The following is a 22906-nucleotide window of genomic DNA, read 5'->3' as shown; positions in this document are numbered from 1 at the left end:
TTAAACCACAAAGCCCCTAATGCTATCATGAAGTCGACTTGTCATCAGAAGCTCCTGTCAGTATCTGAAATATCTTTCACCGCGCACGAAGCCTTTTGAGCCAAAACGCTCGCTATAACCGAAACAAAAACCCACAGGAAGTGAATGATGTCTTTAACCTCGCTGCACAGTTGCGCGGTTGACCTTTCTCTGTCCGGCTCCATCTGTTCACGGTGCTTCCATTATACTCCTCAATTTCACAGCGCCATGTTTTTGGCCAAAATAAAGGTCACTGTGGTTTTCTGTTTTTTGTTTTTGGTTTTTTTTTTGTCAGTGCCATCAGGTGTGGATTACATTTCAATCACCAGAAGGCCGACAAAGCCTTTAGTTTAGCAGTATTTCTCCCTGACTCTTCAAACGGTGATATGTAATATTTGTTCTTTCCTTATTTGCAGTGACATGTCCCCTTTCTTACATTTATTTTGTCATCTGTCCTCCAGCCCCATGGTATCAGTTTTAATTTTGGGAAAACCCCTGTTTAATCCCTTCTGGATGCATTACAGGTGCTCCACTGAATCCACGCTTTACACCAGGATGCATTTCTGTATTCAGAGTTCTTCAGGTGATAGGATTGATCAAGTGATGGTACATGTGGTCGTGTGATGGCATGGTGTGGTCATGTGCTGACACAGCTGGGTATGTGATGGTACAGAGTGGTCATGTGACAGTATGGTTGGGCATGTGATGATATGGCGGATCATGTGACCTGTCACTGCAGGATCTGCAGCAGATGTAGCACTCTGCATTTTGCCTGAAAAGTTAAAGTTTTGTCTAATCTGACCAGAAAACCAAATTTGATGCTCTCTTGGGGAATTTCAGGGATTTCAGAGTTTGATTTTAGAATATTTCCTGCTTGGCACTGCCATTGAGCCCAGTTCTGTGGGGTATGGTGGCCCACAAGGATGATTGCACTTCGAAAGCAAAAGCACAGACATTAAGGGAACCATGCTCCAAACCCAGAAACAATTCTAAATGTAAAAACATTAAGTTTCCTTTAATGTTAGTACTTTGGCACTTGAAGTGTGATTGTTCATATGGACCACTGTAAGCGGGGGCCTGGGAGATGGTTATGGAGGTATTTTGTAACAAAAGTCACAATATGTAAACAGTTTCACAAATATATGAATGGTTTCACAAATCTTTAAATGGAACTCATTTTACATATTTGTGGCTCGCATTTTACATATTTGTGAATCCATTTACATATTTGTGATACCCCATTTACAGATTTGTAAAAATCCATTTACATATTTGAGAAACTGTTTACATATTTGTGAAACCGCATTTACAGATTAGTGAAACCGTTTACATATTTGTGACTTCATCTACAAAAATACCTCCATAGACGGTTAGCTAAGCAAGGCAGGCCTGTCGCACGGCTGGTATCAACAAAATATTATAGCGAGTCCTGTAAAAACAGAACACGGAGGAAGTGGAATGTATGCTTTTTGGCTTGGCTCTGAACATCCTGCCAGTGCAATCTGTTTGCAGTTGGCAGGGTGGCTGGGTGGAGTGTGCTGTACCCACGGTCGAGCTGCGCTGACAACCTGTGTGTGTGTGTCTGTGTGAATGTGTGTGTGAATGTGCGTGTGTGTGTGTGTGTGTGTGTGTCAGTGTGTGTCAGTGTGTGTGTGTGTGTGTGTGTGAATGTGTCTGTGTGAGTCTGTGTGTGTGAGTGTGAATTTTTGTGTCTGTGTGTGTGTCTGTGTGTCTTTGTGTGTGTGTGTGTGTCTGTGTGTGAATGTGTGTCTGTGTGTGTGTGTGTCAGTGTGTGTGTCTGTGTGTCTGTGTGTGTGTGTGTATCTGTGTGTCAGTGTGTGTGTGTGTAAGTGTGTGTCAGTGTGTGTGTGTGTGTGTGTTTTGCCATGCCAGCGATCAGGCCTCATTTTGCAGGGCTCCATGGTAACCTACATGACATATGGCATGGCCTCGCTCCTGAGATCCGGCCAAAATCACTCCACTTCCTGTTCTGAGAGCAACTGTCCAACCTCGCACCTCCCACCCTGACCCCCACCCTGACTCTGCTCCCCGTCCTGCTCCTGCATGTGCTGAGCCATGCCCATCTCTTTACATAGCCCTGGAAACAGACGCCTGGCCTGTAGCAGAACACCTCACTTACCCAACATGTAAAATATATGTATTTGATTTAATTTTGTAATTATTATAAAAGAAATGAATTATCAATCAAATCACCAAATTTGATGATAGACAGAGCAAACCGTTTGGATCAACCTTTATCAAAATGTACAACTCACAACCAGGTAAAAATTAAGACATTTTTCTTGTTTTGGCTCTGTACTCCAGCGCATTGGTTAAAGACTGTCAGACTGTCAGCTTCAATTTGAGGATATTTACATCCATATCCAGTGAACCATGTAAAAATTACAGCCCATAGTCCTGTTGGGAAAGCGAGGATTAAAAAAATATGTTAAAATTCTGAATCCAGCAATTTTAACAGCTAACATCCTCATTTAATTTCTGGCAGTCTGAATACCGAACACAGGTGCATCAACAGTTAAATCACCTCACTTATCCAACATGTAAAATTAGTTAATATGATTTAATTGGTTAATTATTATCAAAGATATCAATTAGATCGTCAAATTCATTGATAGGCCGAGCAACCTGTGGGATCAACTTTTATCAACATGTACAACTCAAAACCAGAGTAAAATTAAGAGATTTATTAAGTTACCACAGGTGTTTACCACCTAAAGACAAAATGTTTAACTACCTTAACTGTGCATGTTACAGACATAGACGAAGTCACATGTCACAAAGGAAATGAATGAAAGAAGATACCAAACCACAGCTTGTCTATCCCAGGCTCGTCCCAAGAAAAGCCAACCCAAAGTTCAAAAACCAAAAGACCACAGAATATTCCAAAGAAACAAAACAAAGCAAACTCAGGGGTGATATGCAGAACGTCAGACCTGGATGCAGTACTAACTTCCAACTAACTAAATAACTAAATGAAAGGCCTGCATTTTATCATGCTGAAAATTCTCCTGGCACATGCATAGTTAATTTTCGATCACGGGAGAATCTAGGGAGTACTGGTTTCTTCCCTTTCATATATTATTATTGGTTTAGGTCACTGTGCAACACATCTTTATAAGGTTATAGGGAAATGAACCCTCTTCTAGTGAGCATTATAGTCACATTAAATATGAAGAATTTTGAGATCTTTTTGGGTGTGACAGCTTTGGCTATTATTTAAATATTTGTGAGCTACCATGCAGAGAGATTTGATCAGGCAATAATTAATCCTCTCATAACTTTACAATCTCTCCTCCCTTGGATTTCTTAATTCACTCTGGTGTAGTGGCATCAAACTTTTAGCATGACCTTGCATACGAAGCATTTAAAGTAAGAGAACTGTTTTATTGCTTTTCTGTAATAACTCGCATGGCTGTTATACACGCTAGACGGCTCTTTGTGCGCCGACGCTCATGGTTTTAATGGTGAAGCGAGTTTCAGGACCCTGGACAGCGACCGTAACTCCGCTGCTGCACCAGCTGGATTCTCAGCCCCATTAACTCGCCAGCACAGTAAAGGCATTGCAAATGGGATTTACGTCATCATACCGACTTCTAGTAGAATTTTATCGGACACGCACCAAATCAAAACGCGATAGCCTAGTTTATATGAACTGACGCGACAGAAAGGTCAGTGAAGTACACCTCAGTGCACAGTCCAAAATGTAATAGGAAATCTGTTATACAAGGCACTAAATATGCCCCCAAAAGACAGCGATCTGTAAGTTCATAACTGGACTAAATTTCCCTTCATGTTCGTTTGCAAGGACTGTTAGGTTAATACGCTAAATTCGGTATTGCTGTAGTGGGGAGATTCTGATACAGCACCATGAAGAAGTATTTGACTGATTTCTTGTATTATTGCATATTTGTGACACTAAATGGTTTCAGATCTTTAAACAAAAGGTAATGCAAAGGGAACCCCAGTAAGCACAAAACATATTTTTAAAATGATTATTTCCATTTATTTAATGAAAAAGTTATCAAACACCCATGTCACCCATGTGAAAAAGTCAACTTAAACTCAATAACTGGTTGCACCACCTTAACCAGCAATAACTCGAACAAATACTCCCTATAATTTGATATCAGTCTTTCACATTGCTGTGGAAGAATTTTAACCCACTCTTTGCAGAACATCTTTCATTCAGACAAATTGGTAGGTTTTCAAGCATGAACTGCTCATTTCAGGTCCTGCCACAACATCTCTATTTTACGGTGGCTCTGAAGTGCAAAACACAAAAACAAAAAGAAAATGCAAAAACAAAAACCTTCGGCCCTGAGGTGCAGATGCAACATACAAAAACAAAAATGAGTGGTCCTGAGGAGCAGATGCAACATACGAAAACAAAAATGTGCAGCCCTGAAGTGCAAAACACAAATACAAAAAGAAAATTCAAACAAAAAAGGAGCAGCCCAGAGGTGCGAAACACAAACATACAAAAACTAGCAGCCCTGAGGTGCAGATGCAACATACAAAAACAAAAACTAGTAGCCCCGAAGTGCAACAGTGCACTTCGGGGCTACTAGTTTTTGTATGTTTGTGTTTTACACCTCAGGGCCACTCCTTTTTGTTTTTGTATTTGTGTTTTGCACTTCAGGGCTGCATGTTTTTGTTTTTGTATGTTGCATCTGCACCTCAAAGTTTTTGTTTTTGCGTTTTCTTTTTGCTTTTGTGTTTTGCACTTCAGAGCCAAGTCAGGACTTTAACTTGGCCACTCCAAAACTTTAATTTAGTTTATTTTCATTTTTTTATTTTTAGTTTATTTTAAGCTTCAGCTTCAGCTCCTGAACAGAGAACAATCTGCTTAGGAATTTTCTTTTACAGAGCAAGAATTTGTGGTTCCCTCAGTAATGAAGAGTTGTCCAGGTCCTGAAGCAGCAAATCATTCACACACCATCTCTCTACCATCGCATTGTTTGCATGTCAGTATGATGTTCTTACTGCGAATGCTGTGTTTGCTTTAAACCAAAAAAAATGGGACCTGTGTCATCCAAGAAGTTCCACTTTTTGCTCATCTGTCCATAGAACATCCCAAAAGACTAGTGGATCATCCAGGTACTTTTTTGCAAATGTGACACGAGCAGTGATGTTTCTCTTGGTTAGTAGTGGTTAACCAAGAGAAACATGCTAACTTGCTAATCTCCCATGAATCTCCCATTTTTGCCCAGTCTCTTTCTTATTGTGGTGTCATGAACACAGACCTTAGCTGTGGATAGATAGGCCTGCAGTTCCTTGGATGTTCTGCTGGGATCTTTTGTGACTTCCTGGATGTGTTGTTGCTGCCCCCTTGGTGACATTTTGGCATGCCAGCCAGTCCTGGGAAGATTCACCATTGTTCATCAGTTAGAGATAATGGCTCTCATTGTGGTTTGGTGGAGTCCCAGAGCCTTAGAAATGGCTTTGTAGCCCTTTCCAGAATGGTATATTTCAACAAATTCTTTTTCATTTCTTCTGGAATTTCCTTTGATCATGGTATAGTGTGCTTGTAGAAACTTTGAAGTGACTACTTCACTCTGATAGTAAGGTTCCATATGAATGAGGTTTAGATTCAACAGGGCTGGCTGCATTCAAGCCTGGCTGAATCTGCTGAACCAAATGATCTATTAAATTTGGTTAATTAATTGATTGATTGCGTCACAAAGGGGGCAGTTGCTTTTTTACATGGGTGATATTGGTGTTTAATAACTTTTTTCATTAAATAATGTGTGTACTCAGTTTCTCTTTGTCTAATATTACATTTTGTCTAAAGATCTGGAAACATTCAATGTGACGAATATGCAATAATAAAGGAAATAAGGAAGGGGGAAATACTTTTTCATGGCACTACAGCTGCAATGAGTCTTAAGTGTGACTAGGTTATTTTAATTCCTTCAGTGAGAATGGCGTCATCCGTCACAAACTCACCAGGACCAAATGAGATGGCATGAATCTTTAAATCTAGTCCAAACCTCTAGAGGTGGGGTCACCATGGAAGCTGAGGGAATAAACTGACGCAGGAAATAAGCTGACGCAGGGAAAGAAAAAGATAACGAAAGCATGAAAAAAAGTAAAATAATGAAAGGAGTGGGGAGGGAGCCAGAGGCAAGGGGTATCCCCAAATTTGTAAATGAAACTAATAAATGCACAACACACGTCTATTTCTGACCAGGACTGCTGACGGCACATGCGCAGAATGTTCCAAATAATTTGTGATATCAGTTAGCAGTAGAACGTTGCACTGAATCGCTCCAAATGGTTTCCATTCGGAGCGAGCACATGTTCACAAAAGTCAAATTCATAATAGTGATATGTCTATGCCAGACTACAGACATCTTTCACAACAAGAAACGTTTGTTCAAAGTGGCGTTGTGCCCATTCAAACATTTTTTCATTTTGGGCTCTCTCGGATATAAAATTTTTTTTTTTTTTTTTTTTTTCCAAATCTGTCATTTGTACATACAAGTCAAAATTATTCTTCTAAATATGGCATGAAACATACTACAGTAAACACCTAATCCACTTTCTTTCCTATGTTGCTAGTTCCCCCCCACGGGTCAGTGGGCACCAAGATAATAAAACAGTCACAAGATACTATCTCAATGGGACAGGGTTGACCCACAACAAACATTAGCACTAGATAGAAATGAGAGGACATAGCGACATCTTAGTATCAGAACATCTTTGGTAATACCCAACTCACAGTGGACATTGAGGGAGTTCAGTCTGTAAGTTGGCGATCTGGAGTGATGAGTATGACAAGTCACTGTCTGCAAAGGTGGAAAAAAAAAAAAAAATTAAAAACAGTCACCTTTCAGTTCGCTTTGCAAAACATCTAGTTGGCTTGATTGCTGGTTATCTAATTGGTAAAATTAGCTTTCTGGTGTTTTCTACCGTCCATTTTGCCAGGTGGTTTACTAGCTTGGTGTTAACGCACGTCCCACAAAACCTGAAAAAGACTTGTTTTCCAGTCACTGAGAAAACATGGAAAATGAAAACATTAAAAACAATCAATGATACCGATAAAATTGTCCATTTATTCTGACCTTATGGTTACTGCAACTGAGGCACAGTGGACTGAGTCAGTGAACCAACAGAGAAAGAGACATGCCCTTTGGAGGCATGCTCACAGATGCTAAGTTCGGCACCTAAGACTCTTCCCTTAAAGGTACTATGCAGGTTTTTTGCAGCCCTTCTAGACTCTGTTTGTCTCCTCCTCCATCCTCAACCCCACCCACACCTCTGTTGAGGACGCACCCTCAAGAACTGCAAGTTAAATGTCAGGAGGTGAGGTGGTCAGAGATATTGAAAATCACTTTTTTAGCAACACAGATTATTCCATATAGATAACAGTATGGTAAAGGTAATAAGGCAGTGTCATAATGATCTTTTACTCTGAGTGCACCCCTTAAGGTGTGAGAACATTGTATGGTACTCCATAATGCAACTGTTTTGTGTGTTTCCTTGTTCGGTATTTAGCTATTCTGGACATTTAGTTAGAACTGGGATGTAAACATGGGGTTGCATGTAGAATAAATAGCATTTGCAGGCCATAGGTACATTATTGCTAGCTAATACACTTGTAAAGTGAATGACTTTTTTTACTAAGTTATTTGTATCCTATTCAAATATTAGCCTCTTTATTTTCTCAAATACAACAAATACAACTATGGATAACTGGTACGTTATGCAAATTGTAGCTACCTTATCTGACCTGTGTTCTGTAGTTGTTCCAAAGTCCTTCGATATGCAATTATTGTGCGATGATTCGTATAAAGCTACTGCCAAATAAAATGTAATGTAATATTACATTGTTATATTGTTGAGGTATGCAGTCAGAAATAAATTATTGAAATATTTCTATATTTCAAGTTATGCTGTGTTTTATGATCAGTGAACCCTGATTAGGATGAGGGTCTTTGAAACTTTGTTAGCTTTGTTCGTGACGTTGGTTACATGTAGCTAGATAGCATGCATGCTGTATCGAATTCAGTTCCCCTGATTGAAATAAATACAGGTGAACTAATGATGCCTAGGCAGTTATGCTGCATTTTATCATCTGTGAATCCTGATGAGGAGTCTTTGTTTGCAACTTCGCTACCTTTGTTAGTGAGGTTGGCTACAAGTAGCAAGATAGCATGACATTCAGTTCCCGATTGAAACAAATGCTGATGAATTACCAAGCTACCTAAGTTGCAACTATAAACAGTAGCAGCAGTTCCCATAGGGAGGGAGACCTCTTTATGGGAGAGCAGAATTTGATACAAAAGCTCCCCAACCTCGAGCATCCAGCTGCTTACCATAACTAGCTAGCTAAAAGTAACGTTATTTACAAGTCCAACAGAAAACAGGCCAACTCCGCGTCGCTTTTCAGAGGAAAAGCAATTCCAAAGTTGACTCTAGTTATTGAATGAGCCCTGTCAGCTTGTTTTTGCTTCGCTGTATCTAGGCTTCTTAGTATCTGTCATTGCAGCAGCTTACAAGCAACAGAAACTTCTGGAATCTTATCCCAAACCACAGGCTCTGTAACCACGCCCACTCCTCCCCACACAGGAAAGAAACGTCCCGAACACATTTTACAATAACAAATACAGGTAAAAGGTGCAGGAATTTGGTGAAACTAACTAAAGACATAGATTGCCAGTACATCATAGACAGGCCTTATCCTGGTTATTTTATAATATTTCCAAGTAAAAAAATCCTGCATAGTCTGCCTTTAAATCACATTTGGTTGTTTCCTTCTCCATCTGTCTCTCTGTTTCTCCCTCTCACACACACACACACAGTATATTATATGTACTGTACAGATCCACTTACTTGTCCAATGGCTTTGTAAATTGATGCTATCTAAAATATTTAAGTGTTGTCTAAATATTATCATTGTTGTTCTGATTCCCAGCTCCACCATTTAGCACAATATGTTGCTTAAATATCTAGTATGTTGTAGGTTGTGTGCTGTTACTGTTGGAAGTGTAAAAGTGTCATTCTAGAGGAAACAAATTATTGAAAAAAAAAATTGAATTGTGGACATAAACCACCCACATTTTGTTTGTTTGAGTTTCTGCCCCCTCTGAAGTTTTGGGTGCACGACGCCCTAGTTCACGCACACGTAATCAGACTCGCGCATAAGCACACAAACGCACAAGGCCCGCGGTTCAGAATTCCCGGGTCAAACTAACACGTGGTCCAACGTCACGGCAGAGATCAGCACCTCGGACAGCGGTGCTGTCAATGCGCAGCAAAAAGGTAGATATTTTTCCCCTCGCGGAGAGAGATCGGGCAAGGAAATATTGATTGCGAGAATAGGGGGGGAAACAAACCAACTGCAACATTTTGAAATACAGACGATGCTTCGTTTAGCATGCTATTTTGAAACAAGGAGCGGCGCAGGTCCACTCTCAAAGTCATTAATTTCGACGAGAGAACCGAAATGTCGATTTTATTGCTCTTTTATTGCTAAAAATGTTTTAATCGCTATAGTTATTGTTTTAATTTTCTTTAGAGCGAATGTGCAGCACGTCGGCGTCACCGTGCCACTCTAAAAGAGGAATTCGCCGTTTTCCTTTTTTGGTTGAATCATCTTTCCGTTGTGTGCCGTGCAGGACCATTGCAGAAGGGAAAAAATCATGATGGATATTCGAGGCAAAAGGAATACGCGCTTTACTCCCCGTTTTCGGTGTCGCGTCCGATCCGATTTAAAATGCAAACACGTTGGATTGTGAATCGCGTCTCGGCGGTGTTCGGCGAGGGGACAGAGTGGGACGGATTCTCAGTTGATCCCCCAGAAAAAAAATACAGGAAACAACAGAGAAGACTCACCATGATCTAATAGCCGGGATGCTATCGAGAGACAAACAAAAGAAAGATTGTTACGTTTGATTCCATCTCTCAGTATTGATATCCTGTCTCTTTGGATTATGGTGCTGGAAGTGGCATCCAGATATGCCTGTGTGGATCTATTGATAACATTGTATTTTTGTCTGTTTTTTAAGTGCCATTTTCAATTTTCCTTGTTCCTCTGTCGCTCACTCTCTCACTTGCTTTCTGTCTCGCGGTCTTCTGCTTTGTATAACAGAATACTGAACTACCGATGCAAAACCAAGATTCGCAGATATACCACAGTCAACAGGCTCTAAAATATTAATAAGATACTTTATGATAATCATTATTATCCGCGAATTTAATATTGGCGAATCAGCACAACATTATTTTTCGAAATCAGATTGCTATTGAGAAGGAGCCCGTCTGTTCATGGGGTAAAAAGCGTGTACCCGCTCCCCACATTGGTTTATACAAATGCCATCAGTTGAACTACAGAACGTTTATCTTACTTACGAGCTCTTTTTGAATATTTATTGACCGACTTCTTTCTTGCACAGTAGTCTTACTTCTGTACTCCTCCGATTTTGTTCTTGCAATGACCCACAATATTTCACCGTTGACTTGATCAGATATATACTATTAATAATAATAATAATAATAATAATAGTAATACATAAAACCTGCAGGTGTAGTATTACAAATACTGCTCAAACGATATAGCTATTGCTTAGGCTATAGGCTATACCCAATTTCCGTCTATTCCCCTCCCAAACGCAGATGTAGTAAAAAATGTTTAAGTATCGGATCCGCATGTTTTTCAACGAACTGAAAGTACTGGTTTTGATGCGGTCCGATACCAGTCGGCCTGACAACGACGTAGACCCAGATAGACGAGCAAGCATGCGGGGACTCGGCATGGGCGGCTGCGGGTGGCCGCCTTTCGGCGACTGTTCTTCCCGGGACGACGAGGAGGAGTACTACGGGACGGACCCTCGGCCGCGGAGCCTAGCTTTTGAGGAGAAAGATCCGAAGCTGCAACCGGGCCTAGACGCCGTGTCGCTCACGAGCAGCATGGACAGCGGTATTCGCACTCCCCAGTGCCGGATCTGTTTCCAGGGTCTTGAGCAGGTAACGTCCCCATATAATTTACGCTCGCCACACCACTCCGATCCGCTTGACCATCCCTCTTTTGATTAAATGCGTTTCCTTGTTTTTGATGTCGTTGTGAGGTACATTAGTATGCGTTTATTTACGGTAAATAGTAGATGTTCCTCTTTTTGCCGATCGCTGCAAAGGTCGGAAGTGATGAGCGCTTAAAGACAAAAGACGCACGTAGACAAACACATGCCTACCTATGTAGTCTTGGTCTGTCTCTGTTATAACAATATGCGAGCATCTGCACATGTACACAGGGAAGAGTGAACGAATTGGTAAAAATCAACTGAAACATGGTCTCGTTATTTTATGTATTTCTCCTGATGTTATTGCAACTAGATGAAGGGTGTGTGTGAGAGAGAGAGTCTTTTTTTTCTCGAGCATACAGTGGCGGCAATCTGCATTGCTTATAAGTCTGTGTACACGCTCTGTATACTAAGCAGAGAGTTTATCGGTGTAGTTTAAATAAAATTGCTTACTGATCTTTAGAAGATCTGAATTAGACTGATCTAAATTAAGGAATCTATTTTCCAACCCCAATCCTCTGTATGTAGACGGCCGGATTAATATCAATAGCGATGCAGGGAAGAGACACGTTTCCAGATTAGATTCTTTCATTTCTGTTTTCGTCCATGCATACAACCAGACACCCTCGTTCTCTCCGTGGACTGTGCCAAGAAATGCGACGATCAGACAAAACACACGAGACTAAAGGCGGGTGCATGAGTGTCAATGCATTTATTTTCTCTTCCCGTGTTTTTTCTTTCTTTCTTTTGTGCCTCAAAGAAATACGAACAATGCCCACGAGACAAGTCACACTATCAGCTTCTCTTGGCATCTTTAGATTCGTGATTGCGCGGGAAGGCTGATCTCAGTGGTGGAGAGTCTGGCAGGTTATAGTCCAATTAATCGATAATAGAGCAAATGAGTTGCTAGGGCGATGATTTTGAGCAGTGCCGAGTTGTACTCGGCAGTTTTGTATGTGTATGAATGCATAGCTGGTAAATCGTAATCAGCCGGAGTTCAGTGGGCAGGTTATATAAATCATATTGGTGTTTTTGCATGTTTATTGGGTTTTAACGTAACATAATGCTTGAAGAAGTCTGTCGTAGCAATTTATTTGCGGTCCAGTCCATGTTTTCTGTTGTGCACACTCTATAATTCAGTATGACATACATAGATGTTGTTTTGGTGGGTATAGATGTGTCTCCAGTCGAGATAAAAGCTGAGTCTATGTTAGGCTGAGGTCCTCATTTGTATGTGAATTGTACCAGTTCCATTGACTCCCCTCAGTTGTGTGAATTTCTGCAGGCTTCCAAAGCCAGGCCTCGTTTAGAAAGTGTAGCTCTAGGACCATTATCATTCATTATTCATTTGCTCAGCGAACACTCCTATCCAGAGCCAACTCACTCAAACTAGCCTTCACACATGATAACATTTGCAAAGTGGGAAATTTCACTGTGGCTACTCCCCTCCCACCTGTGAGCGGAACCCCGCCTCCACCTGGTGACAGGTACGACTCGCCAATCATCGAGTGACAGGCCCGGTCCCTTGAGAGTAATGTAAGCGCGCTAAATTCCTAAAAAATTCTATTATTCACTTTCTCAAATGCACGCTCATTGACCCCAGATGTCTGCAGTCCTCTGCAAGATGCATTCTCTCTCAAGTGTTCTTCTTATTATAATTGATCACTCCGAAATTTAAATTCATGGATTGGAAACACCCATAATGCTCAGTGGTGATTTTTCAGTGAATGGACTGGATTTCTGTTCATTTCCTGAATCACTGAACTGAAATGGAACTGACCCCCGTTACTTTTCCTTCACTGAAACAACTACTTCAGATTCATGAGACGAGAGTGACGAGCTGTCAAAACAGTAACACATTAGTAGTGAGTCATAGGTTTGCTCAAGGTTTGTGGAGGCGTGAGAAAGTATAGGGTTACCAGCAACGCAACCATATGCTCAAGAACACCAGAAATCCTACTTTTATGTCATATTCATGTTTTTTTAAATTATATATTCAGCGGGACAAGCAAAGGTCTTATGACTTTCAGACCACATAACAACAGACACACTGAGGGGGAACTTTCTTAATAATATGTCCTCGTTTATGATTTTCAACCTTTCCCAAAGTGAAATTAACCACTCTCTATTATCATAGCAGTGGAATTACAGGCAATTACTCTTGCTACTATAGAGGAAAAATCCATTCATGCATTCAATACTAATTTGTGCGGTAATAATAGAAATGCTTGCACTTGGATTTTGCTGGATATCCTTTGGACATGAACCATATCCCCCGTTCAGTCCACCGCCTCGTTTATTTATAGCCGAGGTTGTTAGCATCGCTCCTGTAAATGCCGGGCTACCGTGCCATCTTTATTTACACGGTTCTTAATGAAAATGGATTCGCGGAAACAAGCAAGACGGCTCTGCTTTCGAACAGGGAGCACAGACTGAGAGGCACTTCTTGCAGGGTGTTTCGGGGAGCAGAAGAAGAAAAATCTCAAGTCGATATTTCCATTCCGACATTTAAGGGTCATCACATTAATCTTACAAAATATCTTATTTTGTGAAGAGATTATTATAACATGAATTTTTTAAAATGATGCTTCCGATAATCACATGTAGTCATTTGGCTTTCTGCTTGTTGCTTTAAAATGTGTAAAAAAAAATGTATAAAACTAACTTCCTGTACCCCATAGCTGCAATGAGTTTAACAGTAGCAAGGTTTTAAGAATTCATTCTGTGCACTGGCAAATGCGTTAATACACTCACTCTTCACTTACACGCATCTGCATGTGCTGGTCCACCACCGTGCCCAAATAAACAAGTCAGTTGGAGAATAAGTCAATTATAGCTCTCTGCAAGCCATACAAAAATAATGAATTGGTATATTTTTATTGTTCCAAACCTCCTGCCACATTATTCAACGAGGCTCTAGAGAGCCCCATGACTTTGCATAGAAAGGCCTTAAGTAGAGGTTTTTAGCCAAGGTTACAAATACCCCCCGGGGTAAATAATTACAGACAACAATTTTCCGGAATGGCCAAATGGTATAAGTGATACTGCAGGTATAGGCTTGTGCGGATATAGGGGGCACAGCTATCGAATAAGATCAAAAGCGTCTGCCTCGACTTGGCGCGAGAGACTCTTCTTGCCGCGAACGACACGTCAGCTCGCTAAATCCTACACCTGCACCTGCTCCAGCTCAGCCCAACGACACGCCAGTATGCTGGCCACTACGTTCCGCCCACCGCACACCCACGCTCCTACTATTAACGAGGAGCGCCATGTGGATCTCTTCACGCACCGAAGCTTGTGTTTTTAGACTGGCAGAATGCGAGACTGAGTCTCAGGTCTGCGCGTTTTTTTTTTTTTACTCTGGGTGTTATCTCACAAACTGAGCGACACGGTTTTGTTGCCACTGTGATTCTTAAAACGATACCAAGCGGATCTTTGTGACCTGAAACGGCTGTGTGGAGTCTTGCTTGGGTTTTCAGGCATCGCTCTTTTCAAAAGAGGGAATTTAAATTATCGTTTGAATCAGCAGATAAAAAAGCCGTTCAGCTCTCGGATTTGAGTTTAGAATCCCGATTTATTTATTTATTTGTTTTTGACAGTGTATTTTCTAGGCCAGACAACTGCATCTGATAACCAAATCTAATCTTATCATCACTGTGATTATAACAGCAGTGGCTTACATAGCTTACATTTATTTATTTATTAATTAATATTTGCTAATTTTTGTCACAAATTTTTCACTTTCTCCTAATTTGGACAGTGTCAAACAGCATCCGAAGTCGATGCCGTGAACTGCCAGGTGTGTGTTATATTGAAGAGATCCCCGCCATCTGAACAGCCCTCTTTTTTATGGTGAACTCTTTGCCTGAGCAATAATGCAGCTGAATACATGCTACACTGCTGAGCTACGTGGTTTCTGTGGTCACCATGCCAGACAGTAGGTTGCCCCACAGATTTTGTTGATCGACCAGATGGTCAACTTCTTTATTTTTTCCATTTTCTTCAACCCCCCCCCTCCCCCCCATACACCCATATAAAAAGGTAAGATACTATATGAGTAAACAGTTAAACAATAAAAATGAGGATTAAACACAACATAAAAACTAAAAGGCCTTCTTTAAAAAAAGTATGTTTTAACTACTGATTTAACAAGCTAGGACTGATGGGGAATCTCTGATTTTCAGTGGAAGAGTGTTTTGGGACATAAAAAGAGTAGTCTGGCAGTGACCTTAATGCTCTTTTTTGTTGGTAAAGTATAAGCATGTCTTGCATATATTCAAATCTCATGATTTGCTTTATAAACCAAAAATAAAAATGTAAAATTCTTAAACTGCCTGGAAGCCAGTGCTGGGATTTGAATACTGGGGTAATGTGATCACGCATTTTTGTCCCATGTAACACCCTGGCTGCTGAATTTTGCATGAGCTGCAGTTGTCAAATGACATAGCCAGGGAGACCAGAATTCAAGGTGGTGCTGCGGTCCATCCATTCATCCGTTTTCTATATCACTTACTCCTGGCTTGGGTCACGGGGGGCTGAAGCCTATCCCAGCATGCATTGGGAGAGGCAGGAACACACCCTGGACAGATCACCAATCCATCACACTCCACTCACTCACACACTCCTACCCCAAGACTCTCCAGCTCATGCAACTCGCGTGTCTTTGGACCGTTGGAGGGAACTGGAGTACCCAGAGGATCCCCATGCAGACTCGGGTAGAGCATGCAGACCCCACACAGACAGGCCCTCGGCAGGGGTTCCAGCTCGGTACCTTCTTTCCGTGAGGCATGCAGTTAGTCCTGTCTACTTGAAATTAATGCATGGGTGATTTTGTCTGGATCCGGCAGTGATGCAGTGATCTTTTTTTTTTTTTGTTGTTGCTATATTTCTAATATGATACAAGAAAACTGGCAGCGTTTCTGACATGCGATTTCATATTTAGCACAAAGTTTAAATTTACTCCAACGGTTCTAACCTCAGGCTTAAAGTTGATTCAATTTTGAGGTCTGATCCATGCAAAGCTATTCTCTCTCCCTCTTCGAACCTACAACAAGAGCCTGCTGAGAGGCTTTGCACAGGTTCAGCTCTTATGCACAACTGTGTATCACCCATAAACGGTAGCAGTGGGAAGACACACCGTTACTATGAATGATATCACTGAGCAGGAGCACGTACTGTGAAAACAAAACGGGACAGGAATTGAGCCCTGTGGAACACCATAAATAACCCTTCCCTCTCTTGGCATGGACTCACAGAGCTTCAGCCACTGTCTGCAATATGGTCACATCGTTTTAAAAAATGTTCAGACAGACTGTTCTCTACTTAAGGCATTTCCTGTAAGATTTTACAGTGGAGCAGATTTTATGGAATATTTTGTCTCCAATGATACAGAGAGAACTTTTAATGTTAAGAATACAAATGCTGGATGTCTGGTAGTTCTGTGCCTGGTGGGTCCCAGCAGCACACATTACCTGCTTACACCGTTGGCTGAGAGCTGAAGTAACACAGGTCAGATTATCTTGCTCCAGGTTCTAAAAGCAGTATCCCCATCTGGGAAGGGAAGGATTCAGTGCTATTCTACCCCCACCACAGTGCTGCATTCAGAACGTTAATATTCACTGTGGAGTTAGCGCTTGTTTGCAGAGTGCAGTCTTCCTTTTGTGTTTGAGCTGATGCCATGTGAAGCGTGAGGCAGGAAGTTGAAAAACAACAGAAAATAAACGTGTGAAATATAATTGGTTGCCCCACCCTCTCCTTATGTCATTCACAGGACCAGACTGACCAATCACCACACAGACAGGCAGCTGACCCTCTAGAGGTTTATTCAGCAGGCAGAATATTTGGTTACGTTTGACAGATAGTGGACTCTGATAGAGGCAGGAGATAGAGGCTCTACATTGGTCGACTCTGATGGAGGCACTACTCTGATCGAGGTGGTGGGATCAATGTTTTGAAAGGAGTTAAAACCAAATTGGCCACATATGCTGATTGCACAGTTCACCTTTCCAGGTGTAATTGATTTAAAGCTTGGTTTTATTTATTTATTCATAATTTTAAATGAAAAGTATTGCTGTCCAACTTGGGGTTGAATATGTCCAATTCACATCCTTATTTGGAATGAGCTATTTGCAAGCACAGCTGCATTCATGTGCGATCCACTGCTGATTCGGGAGAGTGTAGACTTCCACGGTTCTTCTCTAAAATTCATGGTTCATGGATTCACACCGCAGACTATAAGCTTGCATACTGCGGAGTCAGAGGAAGACCTTTCAAGCACTCCACAGGTGCCTGATCGACCAGTGGGAGTCGCTAGAGAACAGGAGCTGAGAATGGGAGAGCTCTTTTACCGACCTCCGTACTAGCCTTTGGTTTAGGGACCGCAGCGTTATAGAAGTGCGATCATTACATACAACTATGTTTGAAATACATACCACAGACACAGTTTGTAGAACTTATTATATATATATATATATAATGTCAGTGTGTCTTTAATTACTAAATACAAGCTCACACAATGCCTTCTGCACAATCACCCATGAAGCTGTTATTGATTATAATTAAAGTCATTAATGTAACAAACACGGTGTGGTTAACTCTAATGTTACAGCGACGTGTGGTTAACTGTAATGGTGATGGTGTGGTTAACTCTAATGTTACAGTGACGGTGTGGTTAACTGTAATGTTACAGCGACGGTGTGGTTAACTGTAATGTTACAGCGACGGTGTGGTTAACTGTAATGGTGATGGTGTGGTTAACTGTAATGTTACAGCGACGGTGTGGTTAACTGTAATGCTACAGCAATGTGTGGTTAACTGTAATGTTACAGCAACGTGTGGTTAACTGTAATGCTACAGTGACGGTGTGGTTAACTGTAATGTTACAGCGACGGTGTGGTTAACTGTAATGGTGATGGTGTGGTTAACTGTAATGTTACAGCGACGGTGTGGTTAACTGTAATGCTACAGCAATGTGTGGTTAACTGTAATGTTACAGCAACGTGTGGTTAACTGTAATGCTACAGTGACGGTGTGGTTAACTGTAATGTTACAGCGACAATGTGGTTAACTGTAATGTTACAGCGACGGTTTGGTTAACTGTAATGTTACAGTGACGGTGTGGTTAACTGTAATGCTACAGTGACGGTGTGGTTAACTGTAATGTTACAGCGACGGTGTGGTTAACTGTAATGTTACAGCGACGATGTGGTTAACTGTAATGTTACAGCGACGGTTTGGTTAACTGTAATGTTACAGTGACGGTGTGGTTAACTGTAATGTTACAGTGACGGTGTAGTTAACTGTAATGTTACAGTGATGGTGTGGTTAACTGTAATGTTACAGCGACGTGTGGTTAACTGTAATGTTACAGCGACGGTGTGGTTAACTGTAATGCTACCGCAACGGTGTGGTTAACTGTAATGCTACCGCAACGGTGTGGTTAACTGTAATGTTACAGCGACGTGTGGTTAACTGTAATGTTACAGCGACGGTGTGGTTAACTGTAATGCTACCGCAACGGTGTGGTTAACTGTAATGCTACCGCAACGGTGTGGTTAACTGTAATGCTACAGTGACGATGTGGTTAACTGTAATGTTACAGCGACGAGTGGTTAACTCTAACGTTACAGAGATGGTGTGGTTAACTGTAATGGTGATGGTGTGGTTAACTGTAATGTAACCGTGATGGTGTGGTTAACTGTAATGCTTCCGCGACGTGTGGTTGACTGTAATGTAAAAGTTGTAATGTAACAGCGGCAGTGTGGTTAAATTAATGGGTGACGCAGCGTCAGTTCTGGTTTGGCATTCCCTTGTGGTGGGGAGAGGTTGCCATGGACACGCTCTGCCTGTTGTTCATGTACATGGTGCACAGGTACGGGCACATGGACAGGTGGCTGGTGGGCTGGTCCAGAGCCGGTTGCAGGGAAGGCAGCTGTGCGGGATGGGACTTTGCGGTGGGGATGGGGTCTGATGGCTTTACTGGAGCTCATTAGGAAAAAGCTGTAAGCAGTGTCTGAACACAGCTGGGGATGACCTTCCTGTCACAGTGAGGAGGGCGGGGAACACAGCAGGAGCTTACTGCAGTTTGTGTGTGTGTGTGTGTGTGTGCGCGCATGTGTATGTGCGTGTGCGTGTGCGTGTGCGTGTGTGTGTTTGTATGTGTATGTGACTGTCTACATTTTTTACCTTAATTTAACAGGATCTGTCACCTGAGAACTCAGTTCACTTTTGCAGTGATCCCTGTGGGGATAAAAGCGTATAGGGAATTCAATGGATTTTATAAGCAGTCAGGCGGTGGGAGGGCAGGGTTGGTTAGGTGAGTAATAAGCACATCAAAAGTTCTTGTAATAAGGTGCATTAAGGTACATTCATTTGAATAAGAAAGAAAAGCCACTCACTTGTACTCACATAAGAATAAGTGGTACCTTATTTAACCGTGTGAGAGTTAACGTTCTGACCTGTGACTCTTCATCAGGACGAGTCCCACAGTTCACGCAGGTCAGTGTAAATACTGCACCCCAAGCATCTCATCAGCAAGTGAGATGAGTAACTCCCACATTGACACTTGAAAAGGGCAAAGCAGAGAGCACGGACAGAACATAAAAGCGATGGCTTAATGGGCGCTAGTCATCAGTCCAGCTAATATAAAACGTTACATAACATGCAGCATATATGTGTTATGAACCGCCATTTAACATGAAGGCGAATTAACCCTGGCACACACCGTCAAATAATAGATTACAACTCACAGAATAGATATACAACACACATAATAGATATACAACACACAGAATAGAAATACAACTCTCAGAATAGATATACAATACACAGAATAAATATACAACACGCAGAATAGAATACAATACAAGGCAATACTCCCCTTTCAGCTACTGTACAAATTGAATTTTCTAATACAGACATTAGACCAGCTCCACAGAATCCACAAATATGGGTTCATGCCAAATTCTCCACTGAGACCCTTAGGGAATATGGCTCAAGAGAAGTATATTCAAAAGGCCTCCTTGTGGTGTACCTCATGGTTGGAGAACATACCTGCAGACACTGTGGCTCACAGGACCTGGAGTTGAGTAGCACTGTTCTATATACCAGGCTGCTAGGACATTTAAGCATGCGTATCGCATTCTTGGTATTACAGTGAATCACCCCCTTTATATTAATCTTGATACAGTTTCACTGTCTCCTTAAGACATGGTCATGGAAGATATTTGAAGATGCCCTTCAACTGCCAATTTGTGTTAGTGGTGCGCTAATGTTTTCTAATCATCCTTTTTCTTAACATGTTACCTAGTGGGGGGAAAGAAACTGGTGAGAAATGCAAGACACAGAATGTGTGGGAGATAGCATAGTTGAGGACTCTAAGTAGAGATGGTCTATTATAGTTTTTGCTGGATGTAGCCAATCCTGTCCGTCTATATCTCCGCCTTACTGCTGTGACCTCCCCGACCGTATCAGGAGGATGAGCATGTGCTCGCCCCCAAAGCCTCCGCTTATAACATTGCAGTTTGCAAGTTGGACTCATGAAGAGTCGGAAGACACTTCCTGCCTTAACGGATACCAAACCATGGGGTCCATCCGCACACTGGAACAGTGTCTTAAAAGTATAAGCCACTAATAGCCCAAGGAGTCCATTTTCTTAGAATTTTAACTTTAAGGTCTGTGCACCGGGGAGCTTAAATAAGCACAGTGAGTCAGGACCTCAGTTTAACATCTCACCTAAAGGTCAGCAGGTCCTGAAGAACAGTGTCTCCATTGCATTATATTTCCATTACATTTTAGGAGCTTGGCAGACGGTTTTATCCTCAGTGACTCGCACAGCTTATATTCTTTTTGCATGTAATCCATTTGTACGTCTGGATATTTGCTGAAGCTGTTCAGGTGTAGAACCTGGCTCGAGGGTACGACAGCAGCGCCCGGCCCGGTACCCGAACCTACAGGCTCAGGGCTCGTTCCAATCGCTTCTTTACTCCACCCTCGTCTCCTCGGTCCTCTTGTGACCCGGATGTCAATCAAGGTCCACCGTCTTTCTTCAAGGGACATTCCAATCGGTTAAATTCTCCTTGGAGGCAGGGCCGGCCCGTGACATGAACGCTCTATGCGGTTGTTTAGGGCCACAACCGCCAGGGGGGGCCACACGACCACGAGGGGGGGGCCACACGATCCAATGTTTATCTAAGGTAAATAACGTTATTTTCGCAATTACGTTATTCATCCCCTATCGCGGAACTAGCGGTCCAAATTCAAAATGTAATGGCAACAGAACATTTCAATGTAATGTAAAAAGGATTTTACCAACAGAACCCCCCCCCCCCCCACTCGACAGAATCCAACAGCACCCCCCCACGCCCACCCCCCCAGGTCGCACGCATCCCACAGAATTGTTTAGGGCCACCAAAATCCTAGGGCTGGCCCCGCTTGGAGGAGCAAGGAGGCTCCTGGAGGATGCTTCAGCAAGAATGCACAAGTGCAGCCTTTGCGCAAGTCTTTTTTTGGAACGTGGTGTATAAATAATCCACCTGTAAAGTCACCTCTCCACATCTGCCAAGTGTCTAATCTGTGATCTTGCTTCAGACTGACGCTTGACTGAGCACAGACGTTCCATTTGCCTAATACTGGCTGCTCATATCACATCCTTATATCTCTTCCTCATGTCCTCCATTGGGTGGAGCTAAGGAGTGAGGAAAGGACGTGAGGAAGAGAGGCCAGGAGTGAAACTGTGTGATTGGCGTGAGCCCTCAGAGTTACAAGCACAGTTTCCTAACCATCATGCACTGCCACCCCAGGGAAACCGTTTGCTCTAGGGGGAGAGTGCCCCCTACTGCTCTACCAACACCTCTACCAGCAGCAACTTAGTTTTTCCCAGGCGGTATTCCATCCAAGTACTAACCCTAGCTAGCTTCTGTACTAACAAAGCCCTTAGCTTCAGTATTAACCAAACTCAGCCCTGCTTAGCTTCTGTACAATCCAATTACAGCCCTACTGAGCTTCAGTACTAACCGAACTCAGCCCTGCTTAGCTTCAGGATTAACCAAACTCAGCCCTGCTTCACATACATGGTGAATGTGTGCTTTTGTGTGCAAGTGTCTGTATGCATGTGTGATAATTAAAGCATTCTGTGAAAGCAACCTTGTGTGAGGAAACACAACCGCAGTACTTTCTGACCACACACTGGTCTTCCTTGGGCTTATTTGTACACCGCTGTCATTGGAAACATTGTTCAGTTTGTTTCCGCTGCAAATCACCATATGGTGCCCACAGCAGTGAGCGAGCTCCACTCCTCCTCATCATTGATTTTATGTTTGCATTAAACCCATAATTAATTGATAACTGCATTGTATGCAAGCACACTTTGTCTTGTTCTCTCACGGGTACTTTGGATAAATTTCAAACTACAGCAAGTCCTCCATCTTCTTTGCACGCTTGAACGTCTTGTTTGGCAGAGGGTCCATACCTGTAGGTGATTCACAGAAATCTGGGGTTTCACAAAATGTTGGGACCTGAGGGACAGAGAGCGATGTTTGTTGTCAGACAGAACACGCTGAAAAAAGAGCAAAGGACAGAGGAGGGCTAGGTTTTAAGCTAAAACGCCATTTCAAGGCTCACTACAGCTTGCATCAGGTTGTGAAAGACCTGATGAATCTTTACTTTGGCCTTAATTTTTTTTCCAAGTGTCTAAAAACTACATGTTTTTAGAGCGCATGTTGACCCAGATTTTGTGCTGCTATTTTTTGTTACATTAGTTGTCATGCTTCTATATTGAAAGCATATTTTTTACTTGGACCAATGCAAAGATAATGAACTTGTCAAGATACTTTAAATATAATCTCCTG

At 42.0% G+C, this 22906-nt stretch overlaps 1 protein-coding gene across 1 annotated transcript in view; it reads left to right on the top strand.

Moving 5' to 3' along the window:
* The first annotated feature begins 9174 nt into the window (after positions 1 to 9174).
* Positions 9175 to 22906, top strand: part of LOC118208184 (E3 ubiquitin-protein ligase MARCHF9-like) — a 28374-nt gene continuing 14642 nt past the window's right edge. The window contains exon 1 of the mRNA XM_035382599.1: positions 9175 to 11007. Coding sequence (XP_035238490.1) covers positions 10669 to 11007 — 339 coding nt within the window. The 5' untranslated portion in view covers positions 9175 to 10668. The remainder of the gene's footprint in view (positions 11008 to 22906) is intronic.

Source organism: Anguilla anguilla, chromosome 11, assembly GCF_013347855.1.
Source record: "Anguilla anguilla isolate fAngAng1 chromosome 11, fAngAng1.pri, whole genome shotgun sequence".
Taxonomy (NCBI): domain Eukaryota; kingdom Metazoa; phylum Chordata; class Actinopteri; order Anguilliformes; family Anguillidae; genus Anguilla; species Anguilla anguilla.
The sequence above is the reverse complement of the archived record's forward strand: the minus strand, read 5'-3'. Positions and strand labels throughout refer to the sequence as shown.